General features: G+C 43.0%; 1 protein-coding gene across 4 annotated transcripts in view; it reads left to right on the forward strand.

Annotated features, from left to right (window-relative positions):
• Positions 1-22,968, forward strand: part of LOC124720476 (speckle-type POZ protein-like) — a 100,297-nt gene that overhangs the window by 34,196 nt on the left and 43,133 nt on the right. For all 4 annotated transcript variants that reach the window (XM_047245833.1, XM_047245835.1, XM_047245834.1 and 1 more), the window contains exons 3-4: positions 52-96; positions 14,846-15,425. In XM_047245833.1, the coding sequence (XP_047101789.1) occupies positions 52-96; positions 14,846-15,425 (625 nt within the window). The remainder of the gene's footprint in view (positions 1-51; positions 97-14,845; positions 15,426-22,968) is intronic.

Below are 22,968 nucleotides of genomic sequence, written 5' to 3' on the forward strand. Positions count from 1 at the left end.
GAAATATATTTTTAATCTTTTCATTGAGATTGTTACGAATTTCTCTTTCAGAATTCTATACAGAAGTAACTGCACATAGTTTAACAACCAACAAAGGTAAGTGTTTCATCCATTGCTGCTACAGACACCTCATGGTCCACGTGGTTCTTTTGGTACTAGTTTATTTAATCATGATAGTCTTATCTCGTGGTTTGAGACGTCCTCGCCGGCGCCGTGGGGAGGCGACCGTGTGCAAGCTTCCCTCCAGCTGCCTGCGCCACCTGTTGCCTGCTTCCCGCCGCGGCGCGGCGGTCGTATTCAATCACACTACATTGCCACTTGTACACAACGAGTTTTTATTTTCAGAACGGCGAGAGAGGATGTAAAATAATTCTACACTAAATTAATCACAAATTATGTGATATCTCATTTGTTCATTAATCTCTCGTCCAAGGGTCACACAAATTTGTATTCAGTACTGTTCGTCCCTCCTGGATGATAGGCCATACGTACGTCACACGCTACTGTTTTGCCAGTAGCATAACTGGCACAGTCGAGCGTGACCCACCCTTGGTACACACCGGCGTGCTCTTGTTGGGATGTCTGCTTTGTATCACGGTGCAGTCACAAGGATACTGCCAGCGAACTAAACTGTACTGCTTATCCGGCATAGCCCCCCGGGCATCCGAAGAGATACAGGAGCACGGAGTGAAATGAAGAAGGCATTAACATCCGAAGCCCACCCACTACATGGCCACCAACCGGCACAGCAAAGACTTGTGTCTAGAAAGAGCTTCCTTCACAGTACAGAACCACTCGCTGACACTCCACATCAACACCGGGAGAAGAGATGGCAGGTCAGATGCCAGCATCTGGAGGAGTGGCTGATCCCGCAAGAAGTTCTTCCCCCAGGCCACACAGAGAAATGGTCCACTTGGAAATCACTCAACCGCCTGCGCTCTTCTGTCACAAGATCCAAGAGTAATCTGGAGGGGTGGGTCTTCCAGGTGGACTCTCTCCAGTGTGACTGCGGAGCTGCCGTGCAGACATCAACACATCTACTGCAATGCACATTACCTCCAACTGTGTGCCCATGGAGGACCTCGTAAACGCTACACAAAGTGCATTGGACGTTGCAAATTTTTGGGCATCCACTGTATAGATTAAAATCACTTTATGTTTGACAACACGATCTGTGTCTAATCATTTATTTCATTCTTGACTAGTTTAATATATATACCATAATGTATGTATGTATGTAGCAATGTATCTAATATTGTTTTCTTTCTTTTTTATTTTGTTTAGTTTGCTTCTGACACGATAAATAAATAAGCGAACTAACCAACATTATTGGGTATCAGTGTATCATTGCTTTTGGTATTACAGAAAGCTCCAGTTGGAATGCCATTTAGTCATCACGTTACGTATACAGAGTGATTTTTGACGCCGTGTACAAAGAATTGATCGACGAGGGGAGACGGAACCAAACTGTCTAACGAACTTATGTCCGGAAATGCATGGTTTCCACGCTACAGACCATTTATTCAGTCACATACTGTTACAAAGACTGCGGTATAATTCGCGTTGTACCACGTAGCCACAGTTAGTGTGTACTGAAAATAGTTTCCTTGTGCCTCAACGCATGCGTGTATACGTGCCGCAGGCCGTAGTCTGTTGTGTCTCACACACTCACATCGGCGAGGCTGCTGGCGAACAGTGTCAGAGGCAGAATGGACACGCTGTCCAGTGTCTCCACATCTAGAATGGGCTCTCCGTACGCGATACTTCTTAGTTGGCCCCATAACCAGAAATCGCACGGGTTGAGACGCGGTAAACGAGCAGGCCATGCAACTAGGCCCCCTCGTCCGATCCTTCAACCAGGGAAGACACGACTGAGATGCGTCCGGACGTTAATGGCTAAGTGGGCTGGAGCACCATCATGTAGCAGCCACATAACCCTTAGGATCATCAATGGCATATTTCCAGCAAGTCACCCACAAGAAACTCCGATATTTCCGGCCTGTTAGGCGACGTGGGAGGAAGACTGGTCCCAAAATACAGTCACCAATTATCCCAGCCCACGCATTCCGGCTGCAACGATGCTGATGATTCGCTGTCATCACAGCATAGGCGTTCTGTATACCATCCCACAGACGCCTGTTGTGAAAGTTGAAAATACCACTTTATGTAAGGGTGGCATCATCTGTGAATAGGATGGATGACACAAATCGCGCGCGGAACCGTGGTTGCCTGGTGAAGAAACCAGTGACAAAACTTGTCCCAAAGTGGGAAGTCTGTCGCTAGTGAGCCCTGCACACGCTCTAACTGATAAGGGTAGTAACAGTCGTCATATAGCATATTTCACACGGTCGTCTGGCTTACCCTGTAGTGGTGCGCCAACTGCCTGGCACTGACATGGCGGTCGCCTTCCACAGTGTTTATTACATTTTCTTCCAAGTTTAGTGTCGGACCATTTCGGGTACGTCCTTCATGATTTCCTGCATCCTCGGTCATGACGTGCGAGAAACAGTACCACTCTCTAGGAGGAAACCGTGAATACTGTACCTGTGGCTGCATGGAATTACACTGTAGCTTCTGTAACAAAGTATGATTCAATAAATATTGCCTAGCATGCATTTCCGGACATCATTCGACATTTTTTGTTCCATATACTCCCATTGATCGGTCTCTAGGGTTTGTACATTGAAATTTCACAAAGGTTTACCAACACTCCTTTAGTTTGTTATGTTCCACACTGCATGTGTTTTTCTTTTTTTTTCTTTTTTTTGAGACATACTGATGTTGCAGAGTTCATCTTTTACACGCAACTGTAAAATGTGACAAGAAATCTGATAAATGGAGAGTCCGGCAGTTCCCATGGCTATTTACTCATAATGTCCTCTATTTCCTTCGTGACCGAGTAAAATAAGATGTGTCAGATCAATTCGCCTCTAAAACTCAGGTCCTAAAACTTCACATCAATTTTAAACATATTCTTCATGTCAACAGCATCGAAATCCGTGCTTGTTTTGAAAGTTGCGTGCTCTTTCTTTTTATCTCATGTTTTCTACTGAAAATCTCGTGCTTGTATTCTTGTTAACTTTGCCATTACAGAGATCGCCAAAACTTTATTCTTTTTTTTTATTGGTCCTGTGCCCAACAAATAACTTACTTGCTCTTTCTGCTGCCACTGCTTGATCTGCTGCATTCCATTATTTAACAAAAACATAAAAAAACCTATTATTCATGCTGAGTGCAATGCATGTTCTGTATGTCGGCTCCTGCTGTTGCTGCGGCTGCTACTGCTTACTACAACTACATATAATTCAAGAGAAAGGGTTTGGTCAAATCTTAAACTCGATAAATGATAACCCAAACACATAATAATCTTTTTTCCAAAACTATATTCTGAAAGCGATTCTTTCTCATTCAGTTAACAAAAGGCTAGAAGCTCTTTGAACGATCGCTTAGTATGTAAATCTGCCTCCAGTGGCATTAAAGCAATATTACAAATTAATCAAACTCTTGAGACAGACTGAAATACACTCTTGGAAATGGAAAAAAGAACACATTGACACCGGTGTGTCAGACCCACCATACTTGCTCCGGACACTGCGAGGGGGCTGTACAAGCAATGATCACACGCACGGCACAGCGGACACACCAGGAACCGCGGTGTTGGCCGTCGAATGGCGCTAGCTGCGCAGCTTTTTTGCACCGCCGCCGTCAGTGTCAGCCAGTTTGCCGTGGCATATGGAGCTCCATCGCAGTCTTTAACACTGGTAGCATGCCGCGACAGCGTGGACGTGAACCGTATGTGCAGTTGACGGACTTTGAGCGAGGGCGTATAGTGGGCTTACGGGAGGCCGGGTGGACGTACCGCCGAATTGCTCATCACGTGGGGCGTGAGGTCTCCACAGTACATCGATGTTGTCGCCAGTGGTCGGCGGAAGGTGCACGTGCCCGTCGACCTGGGACCGGACCGCAGCGACGCACGGATGCACGCCAAGACCGTAGGATCCTACGCAGTGCCGTAGGGGACCGCACCGCCACTTCCCAGCAAATTAGGGACACTGTTGCTCCTGGGGTATCGGCGAGGACCATTCGCAACCGTCTCCATGAAGCTGGGCTACGGTCCCGCACACCGTTAGGCCGTCTTCCGCTCACGCCCCAACATCGTGCAGCCCGCCTCCAGTGGTGTCGCGACAGGCGTGAATGGAGGGACGAAGTGTCGTCTTCAGCGATGAGAGTCGCTTCTGCCTTGGTGCCAATGATGGTCGTATGCGTGTTTGGCGCCGTGCAGGTGAGCGCCACAATCAGGACTGCATACGACCGAGGCACACAGGGCCAACACCCGGCATCATGGTGTGGGGAGCGATCTCCTACACTGGCCGTACACCACTGGTGATCGTCGAGGGGACACTGAATAGTGCACGGTACATCCAAACTGTCATCGAACCCATCGTTCTACCATTCCTAGACCGGCAAGGGAACTTGCTGTTCCAACAGGACAATGCACGTCCGCATGTATCCCGTGCCACCCAACGTGCTCTAGAAGGTGTAAGTCAACCACCCTGGCCAGCAAGATCTCCGGATCTGTCCCCCATTGAGCATGTTTTGGACTGGATGAAGCGTCGTCTCACGCGGTCTGCACGTCCAGTACGAACGCTGGTCCAACTGAGGCGCCAGGTGGAAATGGCATGGCAAGCCGTTCCACAGGACTACATCCAGCATCTCTACGATCGTCTCCATGGGAGAATAGCAGCCTGCATTGCTGCGAAAGGTGGATATGCACTGTACTAGTGCCGACATTGTGCATGCTCTGTTGCCTGTGTCTATGTGCCTGTGGTTCTGTCAGTGTGATCATGTGATGTATCTGACCCCAGGAATGTGTCAATAAAGTTTCCCCTTCCTGGGACAATGAATTCACGGTGTTCTTATTTCAATTTCCAGGAGTGTATATTTACTAAAGATCAGTAAACCCCCTAGGGCCTTATTTCTTGAAAATATTAATGTGTGATAAGTGATGAGGACCTCGCGATTTATGTGTTCGTATTGTCTCAATTTACACAGCATTTGTGTGTGGAATGCGTCGTATACGGAAGGGTCCTTCATACACCAAGAAAAGCTTCTTACTCAAATATTTTCCCTTATGAGATAATAAATGTGATCTAAGCAATACTTTTTGACCTACCTGTAAACTCTTGACGTCGACTCGTGGATTATGCAGCTTCTTTCTTCCGTCTGCAGGTTTCTTGACGTTCTGTAATGCTATACTTACCACTTCATGGTGTCTTAAACGTCGCTGTGCAGGGAAAGCTACTAATTGTTTTATCTTATCTGGTGGTTGTTTATTTCTCAACACAAGCAGTGGAGGCAGGGTAGTGGAATCATTAGGTAGTTCATTAATAATGTTTAGGAAATTGGATAAATGTACGTCCCAGTTTCTATGTTGGTGATGGCACTACAATCTGCAAAGTTTACCTAACTCCTTCATGATGCGTTCTGATGGGTTACATGATGGCATAAAACGTGATATAAATACTGGTTTAATTTTCCTGCGTCGCAAGGTTTTCAGCCAACTGTAGGAACGGAATTGTGGACCATTGTCAGAAATCACCTTGTCAACGTGCCCCACTTCCTTCAAGAAATTCTTGACGAATGCTGTGGAAACCGATTTTGCTGTAGCTCTTCGTAAGTGTGTGAATGAGCCAAATTTCGAAGTAAGCTGAACAGCTATGAAAACATATGAATGGCCTTGTCTAGATCTTATTACTGGTCCGAAGATGTCCACGGCAGCCATCTCTTTTAATTTGGCTGGGATGATTGGAAATAGTGGTGTTCTGTGTGTTATTGTTGGTGGTTTTGCTTTCTGACATAACTTGCATATTGCCAGGACTTAACGGATTCACTTTTCCGTATCGTAAAAGTAACATGTGTCTCGTAATTTTTGAAAACATTTCTTCGCTCCAAAGGGGGCATAACTGAGATGTGTGTACCAAATGAGTTTATTTACAAGTTCGTCTGGTATGCATAAAACCCAAGAAGGACTGTCAGGACGTCTGTGTCTTAATAAGATGTTATCATGTATGATATAAAACTGTCTTATAGCAGGATGTTACTTACTTTCCTACTCCCTTTTTATATCCTTCCAAATCGAATCCTTTTCTTGTTCACGAGCAATGTCACTTAATGAAGATGAAATGAAGTTTTCAAAAGCAACCTTCTGCATGTAGAGTAAGCTGTAATTATTTTCTAGGCAATCTTCCTCGTTACTTTGACCTAAACCAACAGGTGCTCGTGAAAGCGCATCAGCAATGATGTTTTGTGTACCTGGGATACATATAACAGTGAAGTTAAATTCCTAAAGAAACAAAGCCCAACGTTTTAAACGGTCGTGATTTAATTTGGTTGACATGAGAAACTGTAACGCCCGATGGTCGGTGTATACTTTTATGTGCTTGCCTTGCAGATAGTAACGAAATTTATCAAACGCCAATATTATGGCTAATGCTTCCAGCTCTGTGGCTGAATAGTAGCGCTCTGATTCTGTTAATACTTGACTGGCAAAAGCTATACTTTTCTGAGTAAGAATTCCATTTTCAACTACTTCTTCGAACAAATGGACACCAAGCCCAGATCTTCAGCTATCTGTCGAAAGGCAAAAATCAAGGGATAAATCAGGATGTGACAATATAAGTGCATTCAGTAGTGTAGTTTTCAAATCGTGGTACTCTGTTTGAGCAACATGATCCCTGTCCCAAACTGTGCTCTTACCTGATAGTTGACATAATCTAGGTGTTGACAAGCTCTGTAGGCTGATAAAACGACGATAAAAATTTATTACTCCCAAAAATCCTCTTAATTGTTGCTTGTTTGTTGGTAAGGACATTTCTTTGATTGCTTTTAATTTTTATGGATCAGGTAGAATGCCTTTTGTTGTAACAATGTGGCCAAGAAATTTGATTTGTATTCTACCAAAGTCCGATTTTTCTAAATTGGCTGTAATGCCATGTTCCCGAAATGTTTTTAATAATTCACTTAATACTTGGTTGTGTTTTGTCCATGAAATTTCGGCGATCAAAATGTCGTGAACATAAGTGGTGATCCTGTCTTTTACGTGTGTCAGTAATATTATATTCAAACCACGGATAAATGCAGCTGACGAAACATTGAGACCAATTGGCAGTTTTCGAAATTGGTAAGTTTCCAAAACGGAGGAAAGCTGTGTATTTCCTACACCTCGGATTCAATTATATTTGCCAAAAACTACCTCGTAAATCCAAAGATGATGTCACCTTCACTCCATGGAATTTTTGCAATAGTTCATCTAATGTCTGTGGTCTATCGGTTTCAGGTTGGATTACTGTGTTAATTGGTCTGGAATCAAGAACCAGTCTAATGGAATTATCCCATTTCTTAACCACGTGTAATGGGCTCTTATATGAACTCACAGCAGGTTCGATGATTCCCTGCTGGAACATGGATTGTATTTCCTGTTTGACTTTGTCTCTGTATGTCAATGGGATGATGTATGGTGGTACAAAAACTTTATTATGTTCCTTGACCTTGAATTCATAAAGAAAGTTACGTATTGTTCCTGTCTTGTGAGAAAAAACTTTACAATTTGTTTGTAATATTTCAAATAACTCATCAGTGCCTGCATTGGGATCTACTTCGTCTCGGTAAACTTTCCTTTTAATTAATTGTTCTGTACTAATGGGTTGTTCTGTTTCACAGTAAAACGTAGTTATGTTATCTGTGCAACTACTAGACAAATTCGGTGAATGTTGTGCATCAAGCGGAAAGAGAAAACGCAGATAATTCATTTCCTCATCCTTATTTGTTACCCATCCTTGAAATTTAAGCGTGACTAGCATTTAATTTACTTGTAACATGACTTCAGCATTACAAAAGTTTAACATTGCTTTATATTCATGTATGAATTCCACACCCAAAATCATTTCTGTTGATAAATGAGGGACTACTAAGAAATTTGCATAAAACTCGTGTCCTTGACACCTGAAAACTAAAGAAGTCTGATTGCGTACGTCTACACTCTTTCCTTGAATGACTCCCTTTAATCTGGTCTTTAATAATGGCAAGGTTGGACAAACAGATGCCTTTTCACACTTCTTAAACATTGTTTCGCTAATTTCATTCACAGGGCTGCCAGAATCAAGTACAGCTGAAAGTAGAATATTTCCTACCGGGATTTTTATAACTGGATGAGCATACATAATTTCGCTGTTATCAGTTTCTTGTAATAATGTGTCTCTAATGTCCTCCAGTCGAACAAAGTCAACATAATTTGTGTGTCGACTTTCCGTCGCTACAAACGGTTTGTTTGTAGTCCTTGTTGCTAGTCATTGTTGTGCCGGCTCGTATTGCCGCGAATTATTGCTTCGGTTGGGTGGCCTGATTTCTACATTGTCGCCACGTTCTAAATTGGAATTTCTGCGATCCTGCCAATTTTGATTTGTCCCCTCATCATAACTGTTTTGGTTCTCATAATTGTTATGACCATAATTATCACGTGGGCTCGATGCTCTGTATTCTGCATGAGCACCGCGTTCCTAATTGTAATTTGCGTGTCCGCGCCAATTTCGATTGGCCCTACCGCGACCATTCCTTCTAAGATAATTTTCATTTCCATAACGCCTTTGCTCTCGCGGTCCGCTATCTCTATTACTGTACTGAGAGTTCCTATGATGATAATAATCATTTCTCTGGCGTCTATGATCTGTGTTATACGGTTGATGCCACATATCGCTCCTATCTTCTTCCACCCTGTACACGTGAGGTTCGTCCGAGTTCCATACGCGTTTATCGTCACGCCGCGGATTATTATTTTCCCAATACTGATTACTATTATCTCTTTGTGTGTTTTCATAGTTGTCAAATTATAATTCTTGCAAAAGAGCTTGGAATGCCTCCAAGTCATCTTTGCACCTACCTGCCAAAGTTATGTGGCGTAATTTGATCGGCAGTTTTGTCAAACAGATACGAATTAATTCCGACTGACTGTACGGATTCGTTAAATATCTGTTCATGCGCATCATGTTTTCAAAATATTGCACTGGAATTGAAATTTTCGACTGCTCATAACTTTGCATCATAATGATGTAATGTTTTACACATCTTGTGTAGTCTGTGACCAGTAGGCAGATTAGAATGCGTGATAAAAATCACAATATGTGTGACATTCACGTACCATTGAGCGCATTCTTGTTGCAGGCTCTCCTTCAAGATAACTGCAAATGAATTCCAGTTTGTGGCCAATTGGCCATGTTGGTGGTAAAGAATAGTCAAATTGTTGTAACTACTCTCGAGGGTGGATTTCGTGACTAGCATTCCGAAAAATTTTAAATTTCCTAACTGTGAGAAAATGCTTATAGTCAAACTCGTTATTTTTCTTAGCGAATGAGTTTTCTTTTACAGTATGACTCACGTTTCCTTCATTACATCCCGCAAACGTGTCATGTTCACGAGAAAAGTGGTCGGCATTTCCACAATTAACGCGCTCATTGTCGTTACCAATTAGGTAATTATCGGATCTACCAGTGTCATTGCTGCGATCGATCTTTTCTTCGATGCTGGCAAGCTGTTCCTGTATATTTTTTACTTCACGTTTTTTTTGCTGATTAATTGTCATCTGCCCTTGTTTAAAACGTTGCAGAGACTGAAGTTCTTTGGTATCCGCAATCAGTACCTGCTGAGCGTCATCTGACCTCGTATCTAACGCGCTACTCAGTTCCGTCACTTTCATGGATAATTCATCTACCTATTTAGCTACTGTCGTTAATTGAGTTTTTACCTTCGAAACTTCATTGGTGGTCTGTAATTGCAATGACTCAATATTTTTCGCTAATTCCTCTACTTGCAATTCTTGTTGTGACGTCTGTCGTTTCATTTCAACAATATCAACATTCTGTACGTGATCAAGTCGGGATACAAGATTGTTAATATCTGATTTGAATTCTTCACATAGCTGACTTTTCAACTGACTGGTCATTTCTTCAAATTTACTATTTAAATTGTCATTCACCTCACCATGAAACAATGTGAGATTCTCGTTAATTTCGTTCTGAAGCAATTTGAAATTCTTTGCATTATTGTTGTTAAATTCAATGAGTTGACTCTCCTGTCTGTCATTAAATTCAGTGAGTTTACTCTTAAATTCAGTGAGTTTACTCTCCTGTCTGTCATTAAATTCAGTGAGTTTACTCTTAAATTCAGTTGGTTTACTCTCCTATCTGTCATTAATTCCAGTGAGTTTAGTCAGTAATAATTGTAAAACATCATTACTGGAGGCAGGGAGTACAACGTTACTCTTCTCTGTTAAAGCAGAAGCAGGACCTGCATATCCACTAACAGAAGGAAAGGCAAAATTACTCCGCTCTATCGGAGTGGCAACCAGACCTGAATTTCCACCGAAAGTGAGGAAAACAAAATTACTTTGCACTTTTGGGGCGGAAGCAACGCTGGAATTTCTCATAATGAGTTCGGTTTGCGTCACTGTATTGTCATGTCCTAAGTTGCGTGTAGCATACAGTTGTTCATCACGCATTGTTGGCAAATGATCGCCTACATTCCGATTCTCCGCAGTATTGTTCGAAAATTCTCGGATCTCAATATTCTCAAAAGAATTTTCTACTCTCTGTTCCGAATTTTCGGAAACTGCGTTTGAAACAGTTCCTACATGCATGTTTGCAACCGTATCTACGTTCGCGTTTGCAGTAGCATCTGCATTATTTTCCATTTTCTTTTGTGCTCGCGTCCTCATTGTCGCAATACGAACGAAAACATGTCACTAAAATACACCGCTATCCTAAAAATTCCACTGCTCAATTAATTATTACACAATGCACCAACAACTTCGAAGACAAAACTCCTGAAGTAAAATTTTGTGTTAATACAAAGCAGTGCGCAAGCGATCCAAATGCTGTGCCTCCACTAATGATTACTGTTGCGTGAGCTTGCAGTTGGCAGTAGAAAGATGAAGCATATGTTACTACGACTCATCCAAAGAAAAAAAAAAACGTATCCTGGCAGGCATGTCGACAGATGAAAGTTGCGTGTTCTTTCTTCTTATTTCGTGTTTTCTACTGTTAATCTCTTGCTTGTATTCTTGTTAACTTTACTATCACAGTGATCGCCAAAACTTTATTCTTTTTTTATTGGTCCTGTGTGCAACAAATAACTTACTTGGTCGTGCTGCTGCCACTGCTTGATCTGCTTCATTCCATTATTTAACAAAAACATACAAAAACCTATTATTCATGCTGAGTGCAATGCATGTTCTGTATGGCGGCTCCTGCTGTTGCTGCGGCTGCTGCTGCTTACTACATCTACATATATTTCAGGAGAAAGGGTTTGGTCAAATCTAAACTCGATTAATGATAACCAAACAAAAAACTATATTCTGAAAGCGATTCTTTCTCATTCAAGTAACAAAACGCTAGAAGCTATTTGAATTATCGCATCGTTTGTAAATCTGCCTCCAGTGGCATTAAAGCAATATTACAAATTAATCAAACTCTTGAGACAGACTGAAATACTTCTCAATTTAATACATAGTGAAACAATTCCCTGACAATTACAAAAGAAATCAATGACAAAAATCAATAATCTAACAATGGTTTCCCCTTAAGAATTCAACTCCTATCATTATCAAAATTAGTGTCTGCTGCTACGCACACACACAAACCCTTTTCTTTAAATTAATAAGCGCGCTGCAAATTATAAAAAAAACAACTCACTACTAAATCCGGTGTCGCTGCTGGCGGACACGGCAGTACGGAAGCTCGGCGACGACCCCTCGCCCAACACACGTGCGCACCACAGCAGGCGGGCTCGCACAATGGCTTCCAAACTGCCACTAGTTAATCCGTGATCTGCGAAGCGCGACAACAACATCACAGATTCCAGAGCTTGTGTATGCGTGCTGTAGCCAACCTTTACATCCTAAGAGAGATTGCCAACTCTCAGTGTTGCAATATATTCCGTATTTTCGTAGGCTGTGTGCGTCGGGAAACGTATTTTGTGCTATAACGTCAGTTGCGATTAACATTTATACCCGATAAAAACTTAGGACTAGCAACCCCATTCAACGAAACGTTTATCCACTATTTCATTCTGTATCAACATGAATAAACGTAAATTTCTGAGAATTTTCGTAAGTTACCAGTCATGTGTATTGTGTACGTCGTAAAAAATCAGTGTTCGTGTAGCGCTTGTTGTAAGTAACATGTCGTGTTCTACGTGCCTGCATTTACTGTAAACTAACGATGATTTTGATTTTGTTTTCGACTTCTACCTCTAAGAACTTTCAGGAGATTAGTAGCGTTTATAGAAGGTGCTACTGTGGCCGTAAATGTACTCTCGATTTGTGTACGGACTGCTGCCGATCTTAACGGTAACTAGCAATACTTCGAACTTAACTGATCCAGAGTATGAAAAAGAATAAGCAGGTTTACCTTAGCGATACTTCTTTGCCGTTCTGTAAAACATTACACCAACCATACAGCAGCCGCACTCTGCAAACTGTCCTCGAAAGTGGGTAGAGTTAGCTTATGTTCATAAGCTAAGATCAGTCGACTGGAAGCTGCTGTGCATGGGTGTTTCTGGAGACTTGTCAAAGGTCATGTATCAGATATACCACAGATACCAGAATTACTATCACCTCTTGTTGTCGCTTCTACAGGAAGTACATGATCTGTCACTGTTTATCTACTTGGCTGTCAGCAACTTCTACAAGAAGTACATGATCTGTCACTACGTATCCACTTGGCTGTCACCAGCTTCTACAAGAGGTACAAGATCTGTCACTGCTTGTCCACTTGGCTGTCAGCAGCTTCTACAGGAAGTACATGATCTGTCACTGCTTGTCGACTTGGCTGTCAGCAGCTTCTACAGTAAGTAAATGATCTGTCACTGCTTATCCTCTTAGCTGTCAGCAGCTTCTACAGGAAGTACATGATCTGTCACTGCTTGTCGACTTGGCTGTCAGCAGCTTCTACAGGAAGTACATGATATGTCACTGCTTAACCACTTGGCTGTCAGTAGCTTCTACAAGAAGTACATGATCTGTCACTGTTTATCCACTTGACTGTCAGCAGCTCCTACAAGAAGTACGTGACCTGTCACTGCTTATCCACGGCTGTCAGCAGCTTCTACTGGAAGTAGATGGTCTGTCACTGCTTGTCCACTTGGCTGTCAGCCGTTTTTACAAGAAGTACATTATGTGTCACTGCTTATTCACTTGGCTGTCGGCAGCTTCTACAGGAAGTACTTGATCTGTCACTGCTTATCCACTTGGCTGTCAGTAGCTTCTACAGGAAGTACATGATCTGTCACTGCTTGCCCACTTGGCTGTCAGCAGCTTCTACACGGTGTACATGATCTGTCACTGCTTGTCCACTTGGCTGTCAGCCGCTTCTACAAGAAGTACATGATCTGTCACTGCATATCCATTTGGCTGTCAGGCGCTTCTACAGGAAGTATATGATCTGTCACTGTTTATCCACTTGACTGTCAGCAGCTCCTACAGGAAGTACATGATCTGTCACCACTTATCCACTTGGCTTCCGAAGCCTGTCGGTGGCAGGACTGGGCTCCATGTATCAGGGAGGACTCAGCGCGTCATACCCATCACCCTAACAAATGAGTCATTGGCACGACTGGTACTTCTTATTTCTAATTACCATTTTTCATAGTATGATGTAGTCTTTCTCATTGCATTTACTACTCCTCGTAAACGAAAGTTAATTGTCTTCAGTGAAGTTATATACTTGTCACAAAACATGTTTCCTCCATATCACTTCTTTCTCTCATGACACTTGCTTCACCTTCACCTACAGCTTTTTTAAAAATCAATCAAGTTAAAATCCTTGCCATCCAATAATGGTAGAATTGAAGTTCTGAAGAGAGTTGACACAGATCCTGCTGTATATACAAGAAAAGCATTTTACACTATCAACGAGAGCAGGGTCGAGAAAGCTAACAGATCAGTGTCTTACCTGCAAATACAGGCCAGGCATATTCGAAGAGGAGAGAAGATAAACCTGGAGGATGAAGAATATCAGTATGGAGGATTTTAAAAGTGATGTAAGCTTATTACATTTGGAAGTATGAGAAGAAAATCTTTGAACATCGTTTTTATGTTTTACATTTTTTTTTTACTTTATTGGAAGCCTGGCCACAAAAAGTATATGCTCTAATGCTATGAAATTTTCAGGAACTGTTCACAACGTTCTGCTATCTCGTTGGAACTAAAAAATTCTGGATCCACCACTTACTTTCAGATTTTTAGATGATTGTATGTAGAAAAAAAATTTTGATGTGCAAAATTAAAAACTCTTAATGACACAATTTGCACCATAATTAATAACTGTGGTTCAGTGGTCTTATAACCTTCTCAGGACTCTACAATAAAATTTTCAGATTAATTGCATGATTAGAATTTGAGCTATGTCTTTTTATAAAAAAAGACAATAAAAAATGAAAAATTAAAATTCTGGCAAATCGTTAATCATGCATATTTTATTATATTTTGATGTTGAAACACAGCTCTTTTGATTTATGCATACAAAATTTTAGATTGCACGTTAATAAATATGACATTAATGATTTTTAAATAAATGTTATCATTTTCCATTACATCCCCCCCTTATAAAGTATTTTTAATGATTTTTACCTATTCACTTTCGGCATCAGTCTGACACAGCAAAGATATATTGTTGCAACTGGCATATGATAGGAAACATATCCTAACTGCAGGTTTATACAGATTTGATTGTGGCTCAAACAAGTATAGAGGGTACTGTATGAGGGCAAAGGACTGCTCAGTGATACCGTGTTCCAGAAGCCCTCACAGTGGGACGAGTTCAGGAGGCTGAGGAAGCCACAGCCGAGGACCTGGGAGCCCTGCTGGACGCCGGGGACGGCGCTGTGGTGACTCTGCTGGCCGGCGACACGCGGCTGGTGGCGCACAGGGCTGTCTTGGCCGCCAGGAGTCCCGTGTTTGCTGGCATGCTCCGTCGTCTCACCTTAGAGGCCAGCAGCAGCAGCCAGCTCACACTCTCGGACACAGAGGGCCCTGTGCTGCGCCAGGTGCTGGCCTACCTCTACACCCTCCAGCCCCTGCAGCTGCCAAGCATGGCCCCACAACTGATGGTCGCAGCCGACAAATACGGCTTGTCAGTACTGAAGGCGCACTGCGAGCAACAGGTGGCCTCACAGCTGTCTGTCGAGACTGCGGCAGCCACAGGTGTTCTCGCGATTAGACACTCTGCTAACATGCTGAAGCAGGCCGCCGTCGCCTTCATAAAGTCCCACTTGCTCCGTGTGGTGGCGACGCAGGGCTGGGGTGAGGCTGTAGTCAACGACCCACAAACTGTTGTGGAGTTGACTCACCTGATTGCAGAGACGCCAACAGACACCAGGTAAGCCACTCATCTATGTTGCACAGATCTGAGTGTGTGTACTGCCAAGTATAAAACGTCCACCACTAAGTTTAATTAGATGTGCCTGCACAGTAAAATTGATATCCATTTTCTGATATACACTATGTGATCAAAGTATCCGGACGCCTGGCTGAATATGACTTGCAATTTCGTGGTGCCCTCTATCGGTAATGCTCGAATTCAATATGGTGTTGGCCCACCCTTAACGTTGATGACAGCTTACACTCTCGTTCGGTCAAGTGCTGGAAGGTATCTTGGGGAATGGCAGCCCACTCTTCAGAGAGTGCTGCTCTGGGGAGAGGTACCGATGCCGTTAAACGAGGCCTGGCACGAAGTCGGCTTTCCAAAGTATCCCAAAGGTGTTCAATGGGATTTAGGTCAGGACTGTGTGAAGCCCAGTCCATTATAGGGATGTTATTGTCGTGTAAACACTCCGCTATAGGCTGCGCATTATGAACAGGTTCTTGAAAGTGTTGAAAGATGCAAACGCCATTCCCAAATTGCTCTTCAACAGTGGAAAGAAAGAAGGTACATAAAACATCAATGTAGGCCTGTGCTGTGATAGTGCCACGCAAAACCTCCATGACAAATACGTCCACATCATAAAACCAGCGCCTCCGAATTTTACTGTTGTCACTACACACGCTGGCAGAAGACGTTCTTGGGGCATTCGCCATACCCACACCCTACCATCGGATCGCCACATTGTGTACCGTTATTAGTCACTCCACACAACGTTTTTCTACTGTTCAATCGTCCAATACTTACGCTCCTTACACCGAGCGAGGTGTCATTTGTCATTTACCAACGTGATATGTGATTTAAGAGCAGCTGCTTGACCGTCAAATCCAAGTTATCTCACCTCCCATCTAATTGAGACAGTACTTGCAGTGGATCCTGATGAAGTTTCGATTTCCCATGTGATGGTCTAGATAGATGTCTGCCTATTGCACATTAAGACCTTCTTCAACTGTCGGCAGTCTGTCAGTCAACAGATGCAGTTGGCCTGTACGCTTTAGTGTTGTATATGTCCGTTCACGTTTCCATTGCGTTATCACATCGGAAACAGTGACCTAGGGATGTTTAGGAGTGTTGAAACCTCGCTTACAGATGTATGACACAAGTGACACGTCAATCACCTAACCGCATTCGAAGTCCTTGAGTTACGCAGAATGCCCCTTTCTGCTCTTTCACGATGTGTAATGACCACCGAGGTCGCTGATATGGAGTACCTGGCAGTATGTGGCAGCACAATGCACCTAATATGAAAAACGAATGTTTTTGGGGGTGTCCAGATGCCTTTGGTCACATGTGTATGTCATACAAACACTGTCGTTGTTACCATTGGACTGTCACACACTAAGTGAATAGCATGTTGAAATGCTCTCACAGAACACGCAAGCACAATGTAAGCAAATATAAAGAAATTGTACTTAGCAACTAAGCGGGATAAATGCCTCAAACAAATACCGATCTGGAACATTTCAAAATTCGGTATCTCGGAAACGACTCCTGCAGCAAACACCACTGACATTCTGATTTACGCTACTTTTAGTCTGTTAATGTCCATAGGAGTTGTTCTATTTAAAAACGTGTATCTTTGCACAAAAATACGATTCCTAGGTATTACTACAATCTATTGATTGGCTAACAATACTGATACGCCCGCTAAACCGGCTGGTCAGAACAGGTAATAAGATTGTGGAAAGGGCCAAGGGTTGAAGTCAGTTACTGCTTCCAACTGTCATTCATTCTACATTAATAACCTTTACTACCAAAATGGCACATAGCCATATCTTTAACGAATGTAACTCTTCAGTAGCTGAAGGCCTCCAACAAGAAATCTTAACAAGATAAAATCCCATTAAGAAAACAATAAAATAATTCAGAAACAACATACGCAAAGTGCAATACAAATGGCTGAGGGCCACAATTAAATTCTAAAATTTCAGAATATATTGGCATAGACCTTTAAAGGAAGAAGGCGAACAAGAAACCTTACAAAAACCAAAAATTCCGTTAAGACGGCAATAAAATAATTTAAAATCCCAAAAAAAAGCAACATATGCAAGGTGCAACAGAAATGGCTGAGGGACACAAATTTCATAACTTCAGAATATATTGCTGTACACCTTTAAAGGCAGAAAGCCTGCATGTTTAACAACAAAAAATCTTAAAAATCAGCAAGATAAAAATCCAGTTAAGATAGCAACAAAATAATTTAAAGGAGCAACATACGCAAGGTGCAGTACCAATGGCTGACGGCCACAATTAAACTTCAAAATTTTTAATTATATTACCATCGGAACCACACCAGGGGACAGCCACGGACCGACCGACACAACGACTTGCTTCCCGTCAATGACTACATGAGAACTCAAACCGGCAATGTTACAAACGTGACATTCTACAGTGGGGTATGTGGTAGCTGTCAAAATTACACACCATGTTGGACTGTGACAACAGGTGAGGAAAGAACGCTGCCTGAAATTACGATAGTGGCCAGGCAGGTAACCAGAACACTAAAGGCCACAAGACAGAAAATTCCACTGGTGCACTGAAATCGTAGACCACCAAAGTAGTTAATTGCACCGCATGCCACGTAACTCTCAGCAGTAGAACCATTCGATGTTGCTCACCGGAAAACCTCCCCAACAGCAAACCATCGAAGCGAAGCTTGGGTAGTTGGAACCGCTACTCAACCTTGACGTCCTGGGTCGGTGAAACACGAAGCACGTAGCGATCAGACAGCTCCACGCACGCTCCGACACTCGCCAGGGGCTGCCAGCGGCCCCAGAAGGCTGCACCGCATGGAGATACCTTCCCTCGTCTGCAACAACCAACCGACTCACTCCAGACCACCTTGGAATGCCGACAACATCTAAAATATTCGTCAGTCGAAATAACGCCACTACACACACAACCTGACAAACACTTGCACGAAGACCTGAACGATACCCAACGGTAACTAAGCACACAGGAAGACAAATCGGGAGTCGATGCAGAATTCCACAGCCGACTCATGAACGATTGGCGAGCCAAAACGCGTCATCTGGTAGGACGACCGACCGACGATAGACCATTGCCCGGCTCAAGTGATGCGTGGCGGCATTTGGTCGGGCGAGGCATGTCGACGCAAACTGTTGCTCCAACACGACTGCACTAATCCCGCACTGCAACCCCCGACTGGCATGACTGGACTGCGCTCCACACGCGTTCCAACTAAATCGCCGACCCAAACTCCCGTCACGAACTCCAGAGCCGAACAGCTTACGACAGACTACTGGGAAGTAATAGCAGTCGAGCAAAGGTACTACGAGAGGGGGTATATCGATACATGATGCTAGCGCCGCTCACGGTCAGGCAAAACAACAACTCAGTGACAGCAGTAACTTAAATTAACGTAGTGAGGTGCAAGTACGTTAAAAACAGGGTGTAAAATAGATGATAATGGGAACATGAGCCATGCACGGCTCAAATACGAGCCCCGGACTACCAATCCACTGTATAAAAACAGCAAAAATTTTTTCGAAACTGAGACTCCATCCCGGATGGTAGAAGTATGCTCGAATAGCAGAAGTTGTTAAGGCCATTGCTCACATATAGTGCGAAACCCAGGTTCAGGTCCTAGTCTGGCGCAGATTTTCAATTACACCTATAAGTTGTAGAGCTGGAATCTCATCGTATTTTCTATTGTGAACACATTTATTATGTTTTGTAGACCTGTGAACTGCAGCTATATCCGTTCCTTCAGACATGCATCCTTGTCTGAAGGACATGCCATAGAAGGCTCTTAAACGCAAGCATGTTAAGTAGTATTTACATGCCCAGGCAAAGGCCGCACTAAAAATGAGTAAGTTTCTTCCTGTGTTACAGTGATCGTTCTACGGCAAGACATGGAAACTGATGGTGATGTTTGCAGGTTTGCGTCGATCACTGAAGCATACACGCATAGAGAAAGTGGGAAATTCGGTTTCCAGTGCAGGTCCATCAAGCTTCTTACGTCACCAGTAAACTGTACAGTTAGAGTGTCATAGTATTCTCTATTGTGGATACGTTTCTTGTACTTCAAGCAGCTGTAGGTCACAGCTGTACCTGTTTCTTCAAACATGCATGCATGTCTGCAGGCCATTGCATAGTAGACCCTTAAACATAGACACTGGAAACAGCAATAGCATTTTCTGATGGCTCACGATGCTTTCGTTGAATTCTCCCAACAGTTTCATCAAATCTCTGCACAGAACAGAGTTTGTTAGCAGATAGGTTAGCCCGCAAAAATCATGCAATAGATAAGATTTTAATAACTTCATGAAGTATTTAGGTCCTAATTGCAGTCGTCACTTCTATTAAATTGCATGTGTACAACAATCTATTATTTACGTCATCATATGTTTAAAGCACAAGGAAAATGAGCTGTGGACACTGCAGGTGCCATTCTAGTGATGGACACAATGGTGGGCGGCTCAGATCAGAGAGAGACGCAGTGATATATACCGTTGGTACCTAGGGCAATTGGTTCAAAGTATCCTTTCTACTCGTCTGCTGTCTACCCCGCTACTGACAATGTGGTACCTATAAATGGCGCTATGATGTATAAAGTGAAAGTGAAGAAGCGGAGCCAGTCAGTCGCTCCTTACCAGAACCATAGAAACATCTGCACTATGTGATCAAAAGTATCCGGACATGCCCCAAAACATACGTTTTTCATATTAGGTGCATTGCGCTGCCATCTACTGCCAGGTACTCCATATCAGCGACCTCAGTAGTCATTAGACTTCATGAGAGAGCAGGATGGGGTGCTAGGAGGAACTCACGGATTTCGAACGTGGTCAGGTGATTGGGTGTCACGTGTATCATACGCGATATTTTCACACTCCTAAACATCCCTCGGTCATTGTTTCCGATGTGATAGTGAAGTTGAATCGTGAAGGGACACATACAACACAAAAGCGTACAGGCCAACTACGTCTGTTGACTGACAGACTGCCGACAGTTGAAGAAGGTCTTAATGTGCAATAGGCAGACATCTATCTAGACCATCGCACGGGAAACCGAAACTTCATCAGGATCCACTGCTTGTACTGTCTCAATTAGGTGGAAGGCGAGATAACTTGGATTTGACGGTCAAGCAGCTGCTCTTAAATCACATATCACGTTGGTAAATGACAAATGACACCTCGCTCGGTGTAAGGAGCGTAAGTATTGAACGATTGAACAGTAGAAAAACGTTGTGTGAAGTGACTAATAACGGTACACAATGTGGCGATCCGATGGCAGGGTGTGGGTATGGCGAATGCCCCATGAACGTCTTCTGCCAGCGTGTGTAGTGACAACAGTAAAATTCGGAGGCGCTGGTTTTATGATGTGGATGTATTTGTCATGGAGGTTTTGCGTGGCACTATCACAGCACAGGCCTACATAGATGTTTTATGTACCTTCTTTCTTTCCACTGTTGAAGAGCAATTTGGGAATGGCGTTTGCATCTTTCAACACTTTCAAGAACCTGTTCATAATGCGCAGCCTATAGCGGAGTGTTTACACGGCAATAACCTCGTCTGTTGGACGTTTTATGTGTGTTGTGTATCTCCCTTTTACTTTCTACATACATATGAGGGATTCAGTGACCATTTCTGTTACAAAACTTAGTTCACTCTAATCATGTAGTCGAAGGGAATTAGAAGTAACTTTTGTGAAATATACTATGCTTGAAGGAAATTGGTGTCGTTCTCAGTCGGAGCATATATGGAACATTTCTCTTGAAGAAGGTAAAAAAAAAAAGGTTCAAATGGCTCTGAGTGCTATGGGACTTAACATCTTTGGTCATCAATCCCCTAGAACTTAGAACTACTTAAACCTGACTAACCTAAGGACATCACACACATCCATGCCCGAGGCAGGATTCTAATGGCTTGGTTCAAATGGCTCTGAGCACTATGGGACTTAACTTCTGTGGTCATCAGTCCCCTAGAACTTAGAACTACTTAAACCTAACTAACCTAAGGACGTCACACACATCCATGCCCGAGCCAGGATTCGAACCTGCGACCATAGCAGTCTCGCGGTTCCGGACTGCGCGCCTAGAACCACTAGACCACCGCGGCTGGCAGGTTTCTAATCTGTGACTGTAGTGGTCGTGTGGTTCCAGACTGAACCGCCTAGAACCGCACGGCCACACTGGCCGGCAAAGAAGGTCATGTAAGAACCTAAACACCACATGAACACCTCACAAGAAAGGAGACCGGGTTCCACAACAGCACTGCCACTTCAGGCCGTTCTGCATAACGCTCTGTCTTCCTTCACATTTCCTTCCCACTTCTACTGTGTTGTTTCTCACGATATTGCCATACTTCGGTGCACTCCCTTGTGCAACAACAATGAAAGGCACTCTTATGTGCGAAAACTCCATACTTGCCTCTTAGAGGCTGTCAAATATCTACTGACCAATCTTCGCTTAATTTTCGATGCGGCTTTAGTAAAGGTTAGTCCTGCAATGTTTTGTTCTGATAGATCTTAGGATTTTCCATATATGACCTGTTCCAATTACATGTCCATCCCTAACCACGTCAATATGAAAGAGGTTTTTAGATCCTTCTTTTCTTTGTTATAAACATTTCAAATAATAAATACTTACTACAATGCTTCTCACTATCTTTCTTTCTTTTGCTTGTGCCTTCGTCCTGCAGGTATGCAGGGTCAGCATGGTTAATCGCATTAGGCAATGTTAGATTAAGGGGTGGCCGGATGCCCTTCCTGCCACCATCCCGTACCCCCCTGGACAGAATTAGTGTACCCCACCTGTCTGCGACTAGTGTAGTCCGTGGAATAATGCGAAAGTGTTCAGAGGTCTGCGAGCCATGTAACTGCGGCGGGACGTGAGGACCAGCCCGGTATTCACCTAGGGGGATGTGGAAAAGCGCCTAAAAACCACATCTGTCGTCGTTAGTCCGCCAGGCGGATTCAATCCGGGGCTGGAACGCCTACCCGAGTCCATGAAGCAGCGCATTAGCGCTCTCAGCTAATGTGGCGGGTCTACAATGCTTCTGACCAGTAATTATTATAAATTACTTTTATTTTTAAAAATATCTGAATATTTATGCACTACTTACTGAGTTGCTTGAAAAACTGGATTTCTTATCCTTCAGACCCTTACACTGAATGACATTTATTTTTATTGTTATAGAACTGTATTTTATAATTATAAGCGAAAATTAATGTTTGAAAGAAAATGCTTATCGCCACAGCTAGCTTTGCAAGATGCCCATTATTCACACATTAAATATGTAATTTTATCTGAATTATTTAGAAGCAAAGTTGGGAAATGCAGTTTCTAACTTAAATAGGATGCATGTCACTAGACCTAACCCTTATCTTCTTCATTACCTCAAGCTATGTACACTATTGCATTGTAGCTATTCATCTGCTTACAATGACAACCAGTACACACACAGTTATCCATCCATGTCACATGCATATACATGAAGCCTCTCTTGTTATGTCAATAATATATACACTCCTGGAAATT

Source organism: Schistocerca piceifrons, chromosome 11, assembly GCF_021461385.2.
Source record: "Schistocerca piceifrons isolate TAMUIC-IGC-003096 chromosome 11, iqSchPice1.1, whole genome shotgun sequence".
Lineage (NCBI taxonomy): Eukaryota > Metazoa > Arthropoda > Insecta > Orthoptera > Acrididae > Schistocerca > Schistocerca piceifrons.